General features: G+C 42.2%; 1 protein-coding gene across 1 annotated transcript; it reads left to right on the forward strand.

Moving 5' to 3' along the window:
* Positions 1–659: 659 nt before the first annotated feature.
* lama4 (laminin, alpha 4) lies at positions 660–17798 on the forward strand. The gene is made up of 40 exons (XM_033990857.2): positions 660–973; positions 4019–4120; positions 4208–4335; positions 4403–4483; positions 4549–4763; positions 5016–5116; positions 5252–5432; positions 5696–5776; positions 5900–6051; positions 6121–6231; positions 6343–6454; positions 6780–6944; positions 7288–7481; positions 10025–10141; positions 10277–10425; positions 10541–10682; positions 10765–10858; positions 10977–11093; positions 11163–11348; positions 11533–11672; positions 11764–11928; positions 12111–12256; positions 12323–12485; positions 12673–12806; positions 12945–13116; positions 13225–13356; positions 13430–13572; positions 13642–13771; positions 13942–14079; positions 14159–14292; positions 14467–14631; positions 14759–14903; positions 15055–15218; positions 15624–15813; positions 15910–16074; positions 16273–16429; positions 16605–16732; positions 16797–16890; positions 17077–17193; positions 17267–17798. Exons 1-40 carry the CDS (start codon positions 866–868, stop codon positions 17416–17418), a joined length of 5610 nt encoding a protein of 1869 aa, XP_033846748.1. The 5' UTR covers positions 660–865; the 3' UTR covers positions 17419–17798.
* The last annotated feature ends 643 nt before the right edge of the window (positions 17799–18441 follow it).

An 18441-nucleotide genomic window follows, 5' to 3' on the forward strand; every position in this document is an offset into this window, starting at 1 on the left:
CTGCTGTCTGTTCCACAGCTCTGCTCCTGGCTGGCTTGAGTTGTAGAAAACCACAGAGCAGTAAAATTAGAAGCCTTTGATGGTGACCTATTGACAAAAATACACATCCTGTGTTTGACCTGCTGGAAGTCTGTGTGTGTCGTGTTCCTCTGAGCTCAATGACGTAAGTCTAGAGCCTCTAGCCTCACCCCCAGGTCAGAGGAGGGGTGTGGTCTAGAGCTAGGGCAGACAGAAAAATATTTTTGGTGTGCAGTGTTTCAGTGGTACAGAAAGGTGAGAAATTTATGTTTGAGCAGTTTAGTTCAATCCAGTCTCATCGCCAGTCTCACATTATCTTTTGAGTGTTATTTTATGCTTTATGTTATATTTCAATATACTTTTGGTATCACTGGCAACCAGTGTGGTATGAAGTTATGAGTTTTGAGTAAGACCACAAGCTAAATATCTCATTCTTTTGGGAGCCGATGAATCACATCTGCATTCAAATATACTACTCAAAAGAATTACAGGAACTCAAAGTGTTTTGAGTATATACTGTCTGGACAGTGTAATGGGCATGTAAACAAACCCACTGCCATGTGCTTTGGAGAAGACTCTCTCTCCTTCTCTCTACCCTCTTCTCTTTCTCCCTGGACAGGGGCAGTTTGTTGGCCCCTCTTGCTGTGCTCTCAGCCTTCCCATCTGGATGTGATTTGTCCCCTGAGAGGCCGTGCACTGGTGGAGCTGGAGGAGGGTCTTAGCAGTGGGCTGAGACTACATCAGGAGGTCAGAGCTGAAACAGTGAAGGCAGCAGCTGACACGAGAGAAGCTCGGAAAGTTGTTCTTCCCGTGAAGAGCACATACAGAGCAGCTCCACTGGACCAAGATGGCTGCTGGATCCCTAGCCGGCCTCTCCCTACTCTGCATCCTGTCTGGGATCAGCTATGGTGCCACAGCTGCAAGAGTTAGAGGACAGCAGCAGTCCTTTCAAAAAGTAAGGTTTCTCTCTGTTGCCTATAGAATTGTCTATAGTTCTAAAGACACTTAAGTTGAAAGTCTTCTGAAACTGACAGACAGCTGTGAGAAAAATTTTAAGCGAGAGTGCTTTGCTCTGTATTACTAAATGTTGTTATTGTACTGACAACCAGTCCCCCAAATCTAGCTGAGATGAAACAGTCATTGTCTTTTTCAGTTGTATTGTTATATGATTGTAGACTTTCAGAGCTATGCATGAACAGAATACTAATATTTTTTTCTGATCATGACTTTGATTTAAAAATGCCTTCCACTACTTTACTACAACTATTGTGTTTATTTAGACTGACCTTCAACCACACTAGGAGTCAAGCAGAATAACTTTACATTAACAATTTTTAGAAAACCCGCAACTTGTATTACCAAAAAGATAGGATTCTTACCATGCTAACCCCAAGTGTTGAAGACATGAGAGAGCAGAAGCAGTATGTATTGAAATGAAAAACACAAGCTTTAAAACCCTTTGGCTCCCTTCGGTCCCAAGTCCCTTTGTGTTACATTTAGGACATGGACGTGGACTGCACTGCCCTGTTGTTTGTATGGGCAGTATATCTAAGCTCCCCCTTCCTACCCCAGCACACTAATAGAAAGCAGCTGCCACAGGAAAGAGCTACGGCACAGTGAGCAGGCATGGGAATCTCTGTACGAGTAACAGCTAACAGTTACGGTGGTATGCTAATGTTTCCATAAATCCCAAATCATGGAGCTGTTTATGGGACGCTTTTGGCTCAGCATTAAAATGTCTTTAGCAGTGATCCAGATGTGTTTCAGTAAATGGAGATTAAAAAAAAGGCTAGAACCATGGAGGAAGCCCACTGAGCAGCAAGCAAACATGCCTCAGACTCAATGAAGCACGGTGGCTGAGTTGTTCGCACTCACATCTCACAGCAAGAAGGTCCAGAGATGATTCCTGCGAAGTGTGACATTTCCACGTTGTATTCACACTGCACTGCACTGTGATAATCCAGACAGTGATGATCCAGACTATAATGATCCAGATTGTGATGATCCAGACTGTGATGATCCAGACTATAATGATCCAGACTATGATGATCCAGACTGTGATGATCCAGACTGTGATGATCCAGACTATAATGATCCAGACTATGATGATCCAGACTGTGATGATCCAGACTGTGATGATCCAGACTATAATGATCCAGACTGTGATGATCCAGACTGTGATGATCCAGACTGTGATGATCCAGACTGTGATGATCCAGACTGTGATGATCCAGACTATAATGATCCAGACTATGATGATCCAGACTGTGATGATCCAGACTGTGATGATCCAGACTATAATGATCCAGACTATAATGATCCAGACTGTGATGATCCAGACTATAATGATCCAGTCTATACTGATCCAGACTGTGATGCTCCAGACTGTGATGATCCAGACTATAATGATCCAGACTGTGATGATCCATACTATAATGATCCAGACTATACTGATCCAGACTGTGATGATCCAGACTATGATGATCCAGCCAGAACCACAGGCTTTGACAAACCTTTACAGAGATATGTGGGTTTTGAACCATGTCCTGTCTCTGCAATTTCTATAGAATCAACAATCAAAACACCAAACTCTTATTTATCTCTGATAATAATAATAATAATAATAATAATAATAATAATAATAATAATAATAATAATAATAATAATAATAATAATAATAATAATAATAATAATAATAAAAAGAAAAGTTATATATTTTGTTCTGAATGACATGTGCTACAAATTAGCGGCTGTGGTTAGACTGTCTCAAGTTAGGACAGAACCTTCTGCATTTGAACAGAATGTACGAGGGACAGGGTGGTCAGGTAAGTAATGATCCAGACTGTAAAGATCCTGACTGGGATGATTTGAACTCTGATGATCCAGACTCCAGACTGTAATTGGGTTGGCTATGGTGATGCTTTGGTGATGCTTTGTTTAGTCTGACACTGCCCACATTTCTATTGTGCAAACAGAATTCTAGTTTGTATTTTTAGTTATATGGCTCTTATACACATGCACACTCACAAATCTTTTTAAGAGGATCTCAAAGCCTAGAAGAAGTAGGGGCAGAAGTAAATATCTGAACTTGGTTTCTTACTTAGACAACAGATAATAACCATCCTTCTGTTCTGTGTATCACATGTCTGCCCACACGTCCCCCTCCCACTCCCCCCTTTACTTCCGTCCTGTCTTCACACTCGGAGCAGCTGTTGGAGCTGAACAAGGCCTGCACAATATGGCCTTGATATAACATTTGTGTATGATTTGATTGGTGATTGGTGCCAGTTGCAATCATCATTATGTTTGCTGGTTTAGAAATACAGGCCATTTGGATTAATGTGTCTGATCTGAGATGGTCTATTATAACACTGATGTCATCCTGCCAGGGGCAGACACAGCAAAAGCCCAAGTCTGTGACAACAGAGTTACTATTGGAAGCCTCTGGAGAGATCCCAAATTATAACAGCATGTGTAGATATAGTACATTATTCAAACATTAAGGTTCTAGGACCTAAACTAGATCTTGGTATTAACTGTAGTGTATATTTCAAAAATATGCTTAAATCAAACAATAATGTCTGTAAATGCTCATAAATTGCAGTGTATTGAAATGTAAAACTGTGTATGTGCAGCTGTTGGAACATCCCACACTGGCTGTGCACAGAGGCATGTCTTTGTCCCATCTCTGAGTGAAAATATGTGTGACTCATGCATGGAGCTCTGTGTGAAGACTGGACCTTCTCAACACAATCTTGCACAGACATCTAAAATGTCACCAAGGAAACTTTTCTGCTATATATTATTTGCAAAACATCGTACTCATGGGTCTGAGTAGACCAAAATTAAAATATTTTCATGCTATAGGGGTCTTGTTGAATATTAATTAAATTAGAGCATTGTATTTGTCTTTCGAGTTGTGTTAAAATGTGTGAAGGAACAATGACTAACATCTGGCATCTGATGTAGATGAAGTGAGTAACTAGGGTTTATTGTGCAGGTTTGTGGGAAAGGCTTCTTCCTGAGTGAGCGGGGTCTCTGTCTTCCATGCAATTGCAAAGGCAACGCCGACCACTGCCAGGATATCACTGGTGTCTGTATAGTAGGTTCTCTCTGAATAATAAACAGGTTGTATAATCATATTCAAGATTGTATTTGAGTGTTGATACATGATCTTCTGGGTTCTAAGAACTGCAAGAACCACAGCACAGGGGACTTCTGTGAGCACTGTGAGGACGGCTTCCTCTTGGGAGCAGGACCCAATGGGCGGAGGTCCTGCCAGCCCTGTGCCTGCCCCCTGGCTGTCCGTTCAAACAGGTAAGGTCCTACGTGTGCAAACTGTGGTCTAGTCTGTGCCTAATTTAAAGTCAAAGTGTTTGTCCAGTTTTGCAGTGCACTGTGACAGAGGGACTGGTAGTTTGCGCTGTAAGTGTCAGGAAGGCTATGCGGGACATTCCTGTGAGAGGTAAGAATTATTCCCATAAGAATGTGGCAATAAATTGCTTTATTATATCTAACTTCACCTTACAGGTGTGCTCCTGGGTACTACGGCAACCCCATGGTCATAGGAAGTTCTTGTAAGAGATGTGACTGCAGTGGAAACTCCGACCCCAACCTGATCTTCAACGAGTGCCACAATGTAACAGGCCACTGCCAGCACTGCTGGGGGAACACGGCTGGGGCCAATTGCGAGAGGTGTGCCCCCGGTTTCTATGGTGATGCCATCACTGCCAAGAACTGCAGAGGTATGCACCAAGACATCTTTACATAACTACTGGTGCTTTGGATCAGTAGTTACATCTAACTATATTTGATAATCACTACCTTTAACACTACACACACTACAGTTAAAAAATACATATGTTTACATGAAGTCATGTGGTCAACAAGGTCATTCTGAACATGAGTTGGGCATGCATGCACTCTCAAGGCCCCACATCCCAAAATATCCCATGACACCTTCTACTCTCCTTCTCTCTCTATATGTATGTCTGCAGAGTGTGAGTGCAACAAATGTGGTACATCTTCATGTGATGACAGGACAGGGGTGTGCCACTGTAAACCAGGTGTCACAGGGCGCTTATGTGATCAGTGTGAGGTAATGTATGTCCAGCACACAAAGAACAATAATATTGTAGATTTGGATCACAGATCCAAATTGTTCCAATTTGTTATTCATTATTTAATTGTTTTTGGCATGTTCTGCAGTCAAAAAAATCTTTCACTCTTGTAGGACGCACACTCAGGTTTTTCCAGCTGTCAGGGATGCCGAAGGTGTGAGTGTGGCGCTGCCTCCTTACGACCCACCTGCCACCCACTAACCCACAGTTGCCCATGCCGCCCAGGGGCTGGTGGGCGCTACTGTGAACGCTGCCTGCCTGGATACTGGGACTACAGTTCATCCGGCTGCCAGAGTGAGTAACTTCTCTGTCTACCAACAATCATAGGTTCATCTGATTGTCTTCAATCAGAATCTAAAGTTTTACTGTCAGTGTCAGTGAACAAATTTCACAAACTAGTGACTTACTTCAGTGTTATGGGGTAAAGGGACAAAAAACATGTGGACTGGTAGGTTGATAGCTCAACTTTAAAATGCTATAAACTAGGCGAGGTCACTAAGAGCTAAAGATGATTTATAGTGAATAATCTATGGAAACTTCTACTTGTAATTTTCCAGAGTGTGAGTGTGAGAGTGGTCACTGTGACATGCACACAGGAGAGTGCCTTCTGGAGGCTGCCATCAGCCTGTGCAACAGCAGTGAGTTCATACACACCCAATGCACACACTCATCATTTTCATCACATTTCTCATAACTTACTAAAACCCTCACCAAAATGAAGAAGGCAAGTCAGCAGAAATGAGATTCATGTTATTGATCAGGCTGTGATGAGTGCACCTGGAGCCTGATCGGAGACCTACGTATTTCCAACAAAACCCTGGATCAACTAAAAGTGGCTGTCCTGAACATCTCCACCGGAGCAGCTGCCAATGACCGCATAAAGTACTATAACTACACAGCGCTCCGGCTACAGGTAGTCACTCCTCACACTTTGCTGTTTCAGCAAGCGGGTTCTGTGGATACTCTTTGTATTTTGTGACAGGCTCAGTTCTCAAACTGGGAGAAAAGGCGCTTACTACTGGGAGCTCAGACTGATGACTTGGATACGGCTACAGGTGCCATTGTGTCTGACATGGAGCTACTGGAAGAATCGGTGCGTACCAGGTGCTCTTCCCCCTCCCAGGCATGGGTGGCTCTAGTCAGAGAATACAATGGGAGCTTCTTTCTGTGTACTGACTGTGTTGGTGCTCCTCTGGTGTCTCAGGACAGTGACGTGTCCAGTTTGTCAGCAAGGTTGGACAACCGTACTGTGCGAATGCTGAATAAAGCTGAGTTGCTTACCTCTGATCTTTCTGATCTCAACCTCCGCATTGAAGGTAGGTACTCCACCTCCAGTCTCCTTTGCAGCATGGTCCACTGTTCACAGAACTAAGCTTAGGTATGCTCAGAGCTGGATTGTGGGCATAGGGCATTCCAATAGGTTACTTCAAAAAAGGTCTATTTGGTCTTTCAAGAATATTTTCAAATTGATATAGTTTTAAACAGATCAGTGTTTTGTCATACCCTTGACATGTTTGAAAGATTGTATGATTTTATGGTGACAAAATCTTGCTTGCTGATGCAGTTTCAAGCCAGACTCAGTAGCACAGACAGCTGCTAGCCTTGCTGTCTAGCATACTGTAAAGTATATGTGATTTGCAGACATGATCCATGACTGGGAGCTCTACAGTGTGCAGCAGGAGGTGGCCCCAGAGGTGGTGCAACAGAACACTGAGATGGCCCAGGGGATGGTAGCCTGGATGAGGGCTCTGGACCTGTCCCCTCGAGAACCCCAGGCTAAGGAGGAGTCCACCGAGGCCCATGAGTGTGAGTGCTTCTGGGGCACTGTGGGCGCACTGGCAAAGATGAGGAATAACATGAGAAAAATGCAGTAGAGCAGAAGAATGTTTCCGGTGTATGTCTAATTAGATGAAGGCACCCAGCCCCAATCTTCAATGTTTTTCTCTAGTCAGCTGATAGTCATGTGATCAGGCACATGTCAGTCAGATGAACCAGGCCTCCTCCAGAGTCAGTGAGCTGGTTTACAGTAGCAGTAGGTCATACCACATTTGGTTGAATTTGACTCTGCCACTGAACGCCAAACCTCTACTTGATGATCAAACCCGTAAGTCACTGTGCTTCTTTAATGTGTAATGCTATGTGCCTACAGTGCTGCGGCGTGTTCGCCAGCAGGAGAAAAAGCTGGGAATCACAGATAGCCGTTTGCCCCCCATCCGAGAGCAACTATCCCTCTTTTCCACCCAGCTTTCTGACGGCCACACTCTCCTACAGCAGGCAGCCAGCACCATCCAGCAGACCCAGGACAAGAACAGGGTCAACGTCCTCAAATACCAGAGGAATGAGGTGATTTCCTGCGCCTAAGCCCAATCTTGCTCTGACCACACACTCACAAAGACACAACAGGTAATAAGAAAATAGACATAATACACACAATAGACATTGTGAAACCTCAGAAACTAGCAATAGGCCAAAGCTTGAGACATAATGTCCATCATATATACTCTTCAAATGTATGGGACATGTCACCATTTTTGCAAGATAATATATACCGGTAGTTGAAATCATAAGTTTACATACACCATATAAAAAGACACATATGCCTTTTTCACACTGTCTGGCATTACTAAACCTTTCCTCTTTTAGGTCAATTAGGATTACCAAACATTATTTCTATTTGCTAAATACCAGAATAATGAGAGAGATTGTTTTTAGACAATTTTTCATTACTTTCTTCAAAGTCAAAAGTTTACATAAATTTCATTAGTGTTTGGTACCATTGTCTTTAAACTGTATGACTTGGGTCAAACATTTTGGTTATCCTTCCACAAGCTTCTCAGGGATTGTGGCCCATTCCTCCTGACAGAACTGATGTAACAAGTTTGTAGGCCGCCTTGCTCACACATGCCTTTTCAAGTCTGAGCGTAGTTTTGAATAGGATTGAGATCAGGGCTTTGTGATGGCCACTCCATAACACTGACTTTGTTATCCTTAAGTCACTTTGCAACCAGTTTGGCAGTATACTTTGGATCACTGACCATTTGGAAGACCTATTTGCGCCCAAGCTTTAACGTCCTGGCTGATGCCTTGAAATGTTGCTTCAGTATTCCCACATAATGTTCTTTCCTCATGGTGCCATCTATTTTGTGAAGTGCACCAGTCCCTCCTGCAGCAAAACAACCTCACAACATGATGTTGTCCCCCTCTGTATTTTACAGTTGGTGTCCTCAGGCTTGCAAGCTTCCTCCTTTTTCCTCCAGACATAACAATGCTCATCATGGCTAAACAGTTCAATTTCAGTTTTGTCAGACCACAGGACATGTCTCTAAAAATAAGTACTTTGTCTTTGTGTAAGCATTTGCAAACTGTAATCTGACTTTATTGTTTCTTTTGGAGTAATAGCTTCTTCCTGGTAGAGTGGCCTTTCAGCCCATGTCGGTACAGTACTCGTTTCACTATGGATAAAGATGCACTCTTACCAGCTTCAGCAGCATATTCACAAGGTCTTTTGCTTTTGTTCTTGGGTGATATACACATTTTGAACCAAACCATGTCCATCTCTGGGATACAGAACACTTCTCTTTCCTGAGTGGTAAGATGGCTGGACATTTCCATGGTGTTTATATTTACGTATAATTGTTTGAACAAATTAACATGGTACCTGGAAATTGCACGCAAGGAGAACCAGACTTGTGCAAGTCCACAATTCTCTTCCTGATGTTTTGGCTTATTTCTTTTAACTTTCCCATGATGTTACACAATGAAGCAGTGTGTTTCAGGTGTGCATTTAAATACACCCGCAGGTGTGTCTCTAATGAACTCAAACATTGTCAATAAACCAGAATGTTCAAAAGACATGACATTATCATCTGGGTGTTATGGCACAGTAATATTACTGTATGTAAACTTCTGACTGAAAGTAATGAAAATGTGTCTTTAAAAACCTATTTGCAATAGAAATAATTTTGGTAATCCTAATTGACCTAAAACAGGAAGAGTTTAGTCTGATTTCATGTCAAACAGTGAGAAAAAAGTGTTTGTGTCTTTTTATATAGTGTATGTAAACTTCTGGTTTCGAGTGTAGTTTGAGCTACTGACATCAACATAGTCTCCTGATATCTAGAACAAGTAATCCATCTATGGATGTCCCCAAAATGTTCAATAATGTGAAATGACCCATGGAAAGTATTGGACAGAATATCATTTCACTTGCTTATATGTGCTCTTTGGCCCATTCTTCTCTGTTTCCATAGGTTTTCTATTGGCTTCAGTAAAGTGATTAGATTTGGCCATTCTAGCAGCTTTTTTTTCTCTCTCTCAAACTTTGGCTGTATGTTTGTGAACAGACCCCTGCTATGAAGTTCCCACCTACAAACTCCATTGTAGTTTTGGTGATGCACTTAGCCGTTTGACCTCCTCACAGCAAGATCAGTTTTGGTCTCATTTAATGTTGTTCAGCAAATTTTAATTGAACTTCAACTTGATTTGCTAAAAAGTGTAGTTGTTTGTAGTGAGCTCCAATGCATTGAATTGAATGCATTACCTTTTGTAATATGTTTTTTTTTTTTTACAGATGTATCTGCTTGATCCTGGTCTTTCTGAAGCTTGCTATGATTAATTTTGTGCTTGTAGACAACACATCCAATCATTATTTTCTGTCCTGTCAGATTTCTTACAGGATTATTCATGTGTTCTTTCTTTGTACTTTTTCCATGGGTCATTTCACTTACAATAGGCCGGTCCTCTAGCTGAAGATTGTTCCGATAGTATTGAGGGATGGGTCAAAAGCACTCTAACCGTATCGTGCTCCTTGTGGCGCTGGCTTCCCTCAATATTCAAAATACACACGTACTCTAGATATAATATTCTTTACAATTGTTTGTTTTCAGGCCAAACTACGGAGTCTTTCCAAAGAACATGAGAGCGTGAACGAGACACTGGCTACAGCTCGAGAGGACTTGTCCCATACAGAAAGTACAGTGGCTGAGGTGGACTCCATGGTGCAGGTATGTGTCCCATGCAGAGAAGACAGTGGACAAAAGATGTCTTTGTAGTAAAGGCTATTTACTTTGACAAACCTTCTAAAAGAATCCTGTAGCCCAGTAACTGAGCTTTAATGTCATGTGTTATTGTGTGGGCAGAACATGACCCAGTATCATGCTGCTATTGATGGTGCTGGGCAGAAGCTGCAGGATAAGTCGGAGCAGCTGGCTCAGGTAGACACAGAGCTGGTGCTAAGAGCAAGCGAACACGCGGAGATGCTGGACACACGGGCCAACGCTCTAGAAGAGTGAGACTACCAACACAGCACTCTATATTACGCTGTTATCTCTTCAAATAAGAGGCACACAACAGTACAATATATACAAAGAACTTTAGGGATTTGTTTCTGATTTATGCTGCAGTGACCTGCGGGAGAGTGACGCCAATGGCTTTGTGCAACGGGCCATTAGTGCAGCGAACGTGTACAACAATATTATCAAGTACATCCATGATGCCAACATCACCTCACGCACCACATTCAACTTGTCACAGAAAGCCCAAGAAGTATGTTCCGTGCCTCAATGTCTGATTTAGGGTAATGACTGAACATATGATCAAAAGTCTGTTTTCTGCTTTGTTCTCTTAGGACATCAGTGGAATCAAAACTCAGCTGAGTTCCCTCATAACACAGAGTGACAATGTTTTTAAGGAATCCGTCTCACTGCATTCAGAGCAAAGTGGTGAGACAGCCCCACAGTGTATTATTATTCTGAAGAGTAGAATACAGTGTTAACAGTTTGTCTAAGTAGTTTAAGCCTCTGCGTCTGGAACTCTCTAAAAATATTCACATCTTTACAGAGGTAGAAACAGAGGTTGCCGACAAGTTACTCTACATTCAGGAGACCAGAGACACCATGGACAAGAACCACAAAAAACTAGAAGAGATTCAACAGGATATTAGTAAAATCCACACAGGTGAGAGCAAACTCTTTCATGATGCTTCACTGATCTGAACTGTAGTGTGAAAGTGTTGTTTCTGAGCAGACAGGACACCTCAGCGCCTGAACTTCACTCTAAAGGTGGCCGAGGGAACTCTGAACCGCTCCCAAGATGTGCTCCAGACCATCACTCCCATTAGCAACAAGGTGGAGCAGTGGGCCAGCAACATGAAGAAGAAACAATACTCTACAGAAGCCTATGAGAGCGCTGTGAACTCCGCTGGGGAAGCAGGTATCAGAGATGTAGCAAAACACTGATTCATTATATAAGCAGCTATGTGCATTATTTAACAACCACACCTTGTATAGATAACTATTATTGTTAACAAACATGTTAACATTAATAGTTTTGCCTGTGCGGCTATGGGATGCTGTGATATACTCAGTGAAATCAAACCATTATGCTTATGTGGCAGTGGAGAATTTGAATATACTTGTGCCTGAACTGTTGGATAAACTCCGAGTTGTGGAGCAGAAGAAGCCTGTGAACAATGTGACCACCAACATTTTGAGAATCCGAGAGCTCATTGCGCAGGCCAGGAGTGTTGCAAAGAAAGTGCGTATTCTGTATTCCCATTCTTTATACATTTATAATTGTCATTCATACACAGTCAGGTAACGTTGACATTTCACTTGATGGTCTACAGGTCCAAGTGTCCATGAAGTTCAGCGGGCAGTCAGCTGTGGAGGTCCATCCACACACCAATCTGGATGACCTCAAAACGGTCACCTCCATCAGCCTCTTTATCAGAGTGGACCCCGACAAGGACCCCATAGAAGACCGCTTCATCCTCTACCTCGGTGACCGCAACGTGAGCATAGTAACCAGGACTTAAGATAATGAAATGATCCGCTCCATATGTATGTCCATTAATTACAATATTTCTAAGCTAAAATTTAAAAAAGAAACATTTTTAATAAGTGAGAACCTTCACAAAGTTTGTCTGTCATTTGATGTGGTCTAAACCTCACTAAAAGTTTATCTTTCACACAGGGAAGGAAAGACTACATGGGCCTTGCCATTAAGAATGACAACCTGGTGTACGTTTACAATCTTGGTGGTGAAGATGTGGAGATTCCCTTGGGCTCCAAACCTGTCAGCCAGTGGCCAGCGGTCTTCAACTACGTTAAAGTGGAGAGGTAAAATTGAGTGCTCACAGCTCCAGTCACTCAGATAGAATGCTTACACATGGATGTTGTGTGCAGGCTCGGCAGACATGGGAAGGTCTTCCTGACCATTCCCAGCCAGAGCTCCTCTGACGAACAGAAGTTCATCCAGAAAGGCCAAGCTCCGGGGACAGACTCTCTCTTTGACATTGACCCAAACGACATTGTTTTCTTCGTAGGTGGGGTCCCAGCAGGTGTCAAGGTGAGAAGCCTGTCAGAATATAATGGAACTTCCACTGACACTGTATACTCATACAAACTAGCCCTCCATCTCAATTGTCTGTATGACAGCACCTGGAGTAAACCCCACTGTCTAAAGGGCTATATTACATTGCTGATGTCTTTGATTGTTGATGTGACAATGTTTTTTTTTTCCTTTTTTATACCAGCTGCCCCCTCCTTTGAGTCTCGCTCCATTTGTTGGCTGCATTGAGCTTGAATCCATAAACAATGATGTCATAAGTCTATATAACTTTAAGGAGACTCATCAGATGGACATGGTAGCTTCTACGCCATGCCCCAGGTACGAATGTCTCCAGTTCCAAGTCCAACTTTCCAGAAACTTTCTTTTGTTACACAGCTGTAACAAACAATACACAAATGTATTACCTCTATTGTTACACCACAGTAATTACATCACATCTCACAACTCTTTTTTAAGATACAAGCTGGCGTTCTCCCAGAGTCGAATTGCCAGTTATCTGTTTGATGGTACAGGTTATGCTCTCATTAACGACATTGAAAGAAGAGGCAAGTTTGGCGTTGTCACAAGATTTGATATTTCTGTCAGGACTGTGGCAAATGATGGAGTGCTGCTCCTCATGGTCAATGGGGTATGAACTTTTTATGTACAAATTAAAACCGACACAAACATTAAGACTGTAATTTATGTGAATAATCAATATGTATAATTTATATACGTAACTGCATATATGTTTCAGCTCAAATTCTTCCTTCTGGAATTGAAAAATGGCTACCTACGTCTAATATATGACTTTGGCTTCAGTGGTGGGCCTAACCGTTTGGAGGAAAAGCTTCCTGTGTTGCAAATAAATGATGCAAAATATCATGAGGTAAACACTGAAATGACAGTGCCAATCAAAAATAAGTAATGCATATAGTAATAATGTGTCTGTGGTTGCTCAGGTGTCAGTGATCTACCATCAGTCAAAGAAAGTAATCCTTCTAGTGGATAAGGGCCATGTCAAGTCAATTGAGAATCCCAAAACCACACTGCCTTTCTCCCATGTGTACATCGGTGGTGCCCCATCCAACGTTCTCAAAGCAGTGTGAGTGGTTTGCTGCTACAGCAGCAGAAATGTGTATGTGTGTATATGCTGATAGATTTCTGTCTACAGGACTGAACTGGCCACAGTGGTGGGACTCAAAGGTTGTGTGAAGGGCTTCCAGTTCCAGAAGAAGGATTTTAACCTTCTGGAAGAGCCAGGAACTATTGGCATCAGCAGCGGTTGTCCAGAGGAGTCCTTTGTAAGTTCATCCTGCACTGTCACTGACTGCCAGAGTCCATCTATCGCTGATATTCCTTCTGTGTCTGTCAGTGTCTCTACTAGTTGAAATGTTGGAAGAATCCAATAAAATTCCATGTCAATGTCGATCAAGGTTCTGAAAGGATCAGGCTTTTATTCTCTCACCTACAGATGTCACGGAAAGCCTATTTTATTGGAGAAAGCTACTTGGGATCCACAGCCAAGACAAGTCCATTTGATAGTTTTGAAGGGGGGATGAATTTCAGAACCCTGCAGCCCAGTGGGTTGCTCTTCTATCATCGTGAAGGGGTCAGTATTCAAAGAGCTCCTGACGACTCTCTGTTCCACTTTGCACCACTTAGCCCACTCTCTCCATGTTCCTTTACAGTCTGATGAATTTAGTATTGCACTGGAGAACGGAGGTGTGATACTCAATAACAGAGGCACTAAAGTTAAATCGCACAAGAAGCAGTACAGTGATGGAAGAACACATTTCTTGGTGGCATCAATTAACAATCAGAGGTAAGTATTTTCATGGATACATTTGGGTATTTGGGTTCCATACAGGTGCATTGCAGTGTACCATAATGCCACTTGGCCAGGCCAAATTTTATCTCAAGGGTCTGTCTAGTGAAATAAATGTTAAATAAATAAAAGTAAGTGGCATTATTTCAAAATACTCCTTTCCATTTTCAGGTATTCACTGATGATAGATGACAAAGACAAGCAGGAGAAGAAACGTCCTCCCTCAGCATCAAGAACTTCATCAGACTCTACACTAAAGAACTTTTACTTTGGAGGCTCCCCTCACAGCAGTCTGAAAAACTTTACTGGTTGCATCAGTTATGCCTACATTAGCAGGTAAACTGGACAGCTCGAGTTTGGTGTAGTGGAAATTAGAAGTTGGGGGCTTTAGCACTGTTGGCTATAATTCTTAATGCGCTTTTATGGTTGCGGCTGTCTTCTCTGTTTGATGGCACACTCATAGGCTGGAGCGAGACATTGAGCCTGAGGACTTTCAGAGGTACCCAGAGAAAGTGAAGGTTTCTCTGCAGGAGTGTCCTGTAAGGCGCCCTCCAGCGGCATTACAGTCCCAGAACCCCAGAGGAACCAGAGGGGAGCACTCCAAGAAAGTATGTCCTGTCCACTTCACAGAATTATGCTAACTTTATAAATACAGATGTAGCAATGTTTAATGAATAATTTAATAAGCACTTTTGGAAAGTGCACAAAACTGGAAAACCAGCAGTAATAGATGGTGTGCTGTGTTTTGACATTTCGTAGGTGAGCATTGTCCCAGAAGAGCACAACAGTGATGATCCCAACACAGAAGGAGGGTCCTGCTCCCAGTCCCCCATTTCCAGAGCCCCACAGCGCACCTTCCACTATGGGGGCTTCAGCCACAGCAGGCATCACTATTCACTGCCACAACATGCCCTGGACCACCGGTGCGACTAATCATGATGTGCCTATAGTGTGATTACAACAGTTTTGGGCTTCTGTGCAAATGAAACAAAAAAGAAGAATGTTGCAAAAGAGGCAACTAAATATATTAGAATGTTAAGATTCAGGTTTCAGGTTTTGTTTATTTTCGTCTCCTCATGGAGAAATTTGGCTCAGAGCAGGGGTCAGCAACATTTACATACAGACATCACATAAGAAAAGATAAAAGAAGAAGGAATTAAGCAATATACATTCACTTTGCACAATCTTGGGCACAAACGAGTTATGTTCGTCTTAAACACATCATTATCATGCTCCCAAGCAAGTTCAACAGATGGATCATACATAAAAAAAAGGCTATGTTGAACTCATTTGAAGTGAATAGATGAATGGAGTTTCTGTGTCCACAGATGGCACTTGTCGCTGTCCCTAAGGACCATTTCCTCGTTTGGTCTGATGGTATATGTGTGTGACATGGAGGAGCGCTCCTTTATGGCTCTGTATTTAGCCCATGGGAGACTGGAGCTCACCTTCAGCGCTGGAGGGGACCCAGTGACAATCAGCAGCCAGAACAAATACAATGATGGAAAGTGGCACAATGTATGTCCATCCAGTGTCACATATGAGCTTTTACAAGCTTTATTACCACAGTACAGGTCCATGCCTCTCTTAATTATGAAACTTTTTTCTCTCAAGGTGGATCTGATCGGTGATGGAAACCTGGGACGTCTAATCATCGACGGACTCACGCTGCTTGAGACCAGAGCTCCAAAGGACAGAGGCACAAATAGCTCATCACAGCTCCAGGGCCCACTGTATGTTGGAGGGGTGCCCCCTGGGAAAGCCCAGAGGAATGTCCCGGTAGGATATTTTTTCAAACTTTGACAGACAATAGCTAATTTGCTTAAAGAAGGGAGGGGTTAGTTAAATTAGATATATTAAACCACATTTCAACAAGTGCCTACATGCACACACAGTCCAAAGAGAATGTCCACATGTGTTATTTTTCCATGCCGTGTGAGGATTCTTTGTGGTGAGCTGATGGTGTGTTTTCTGCAGACAAGCTCTCTGCACAGCATACCAGGCTGTCTCAAGAACCTGCAGTTGGACGGAGAGTGGCTGCCAGCTCCAGACAGTTTTGGTGTTGTACCCTGCTTCAGTGGGTCTTTTGAAGAAGGAACCTACTTCTCTACAAAAGGAGGACACGTTCTCTTGGGTAATGGTGCAAACTAAATCCGTATCTTTCAAACATCAGTGACTTTTCACTCACTTCCAACATTAAAAAAACCAAAACATGTTGCTATAAATGAACTGCTTGCTCAGAGTCACTCTTTGAAGGCTCTGAAACAGATCAGTGCATGAAGCTCTTACCTGCTGCTGCTGGTTCACAGATGACTCCTTTCACTTGGGACTGAGGTTTGAGCTGCAGATGGAAGTGCGCCCCCGTGTGGACTCGGGACTCCTCCTGCATGTGCGCACTGTGGAAGGTTACTTCTCCCTCTTCCTGCACCAAGCAGCGGTAAGCAGTGCTCTACACTGACAGTGAAAAGATAAAACAGATACAATGAAGACTGTCTTTTCAGGCGATTGTCCTTGTGAATGACGGGACGCATGAATTTTTCACCAAAGTTGTCCCAAAGCATAGTTTATGCACTGGCACATGGCACAGAATCACAGGCAAGTTTCATGTTTTTGCCCCTTTCTGTCAAAATAATGATATTTACATTATAACTGTAAAAAGTAGTTTTATCTATCAGTAAGCTCAGTAGCCGCCAATTACTTTTGTCTATCGCAATACAAATATGTGGATGAAAAGCACAGAGATCAAACATTTTAAAATTAAAATCTGATCTTTTCTGATAGTAATTCGGAAAGCTAATGTCGTCCAATTAGCTGTGGACTTGGAGGTAAACCATGTGGTGGGACCCCAAGGTCCTAATGTTAACTACAGTGGGCCTGTGTGGATCGGAGGGGCACCAAGTAAGACTATACACGTCCACACATCCTTCAGCTTAGCTACTGTGCTCTAACATGCTCCTGTCCTCTCTTGCAGAGTCTGAGCTGCTCCTGCCTGACAGCGTGGGTCCTCTCAAGCCTTATGTGGGCTGCATGAGGGGCCTGAGCATTGATGGACGAGCTGTGAGCCTCAGTAAAGCGGCTTTGGTCCAGGGCGCAGTGAGCGCCAGGGGGTGTCCAGCAGAGTAGCCCCATTCACGACTGCACTACTCTTATACAGCACTGAACAAATCTAAAGTGACTATGTGTAACATTTTGACCATGAAAAAGGAAGTCCTTCATCGGCAACAAACATGGCTGTTGTTCTTTCTAGATGCTTTAAACCTGCATGATAGAAAAACCTTGCCTTTAAATTTCTCATGATCTGTTATCGATCTCCATCTATTCTTTTGGAACTACCAAGACCATTTTGTGCCAAACTGAAGAAGTAAAAAAGAAACACTAAATGCAGTTGTCACTTCCAGAAGCTTTAGTTAGGTGATGTCTATAGTCGAGTTACACAGAGCCACTTTAAAAATGTGTATTTTAGGTGAAACATAACCAATAAAAATACACTCTTTGTACACTAACTTTTTTGTATGTCTTTCAAGTTACATTTTTGTGCTAGAAATGAATAACTTTAACAGTTTCAGCTAGATTTAGAAAATATATAGATAATAACCTACAAATGTATGTTTTGAATATGTAAACATAAAGGAACTGTAAGTTTTAAATTCTATAGACAAGACCTACATACAGTTCCTATAAAAAGGCATATTGTCTATGTGTTGCACATATCGTGGTTACAATAATAATAATAATAATAATAATAATAATAATAATAATAATAATAATAATACAAAAATTAATATAATAAATTAAAAGTTTGTCATTTTAAAACATGATTTCAACCACCAAGAGATCTTGCAGCACCTTTTTTGAATCTGCTCAGACTCCACGACATTGGACTTCTGGTGGTACTTAGTGTGCTCTGCTAGTTTAGACATTGTAGTTATTGATACTTTGCAGCTGATGTCATAAACATTCGCTGGGGGTATGATGCTAACTGTAAGCACTATTCTATCAGAAACTCCATTAGATTTTAATCTGAGCTTTATTTCAGCACATTCTCACCAGGAAGAGCTAACTCATTTGGAACTACAACAGGTGAGATGATTTGTGCTCTCAAATAATATTACAGTTACAAGCTTACAAGCATTAGTCAACATTAGT

This window comes from Periophthalmus magnuspinnatus, chromosome 24 (assembly GCF_009829125.3).
Source record: "Periophthalmus magnuspinnatus isolate fPerMag1 chromosome 24, fPerMag1.2.pri, whole genome shotgun sequence".
In the NCBI taxonomy this organism is placed as follows: Eukaryota; Metazoa; Chordata; class Actinopteri; order Gobiiformes; family Gobiidae; genus Periophthalmus; species Periophthalmus magnuspinnatus.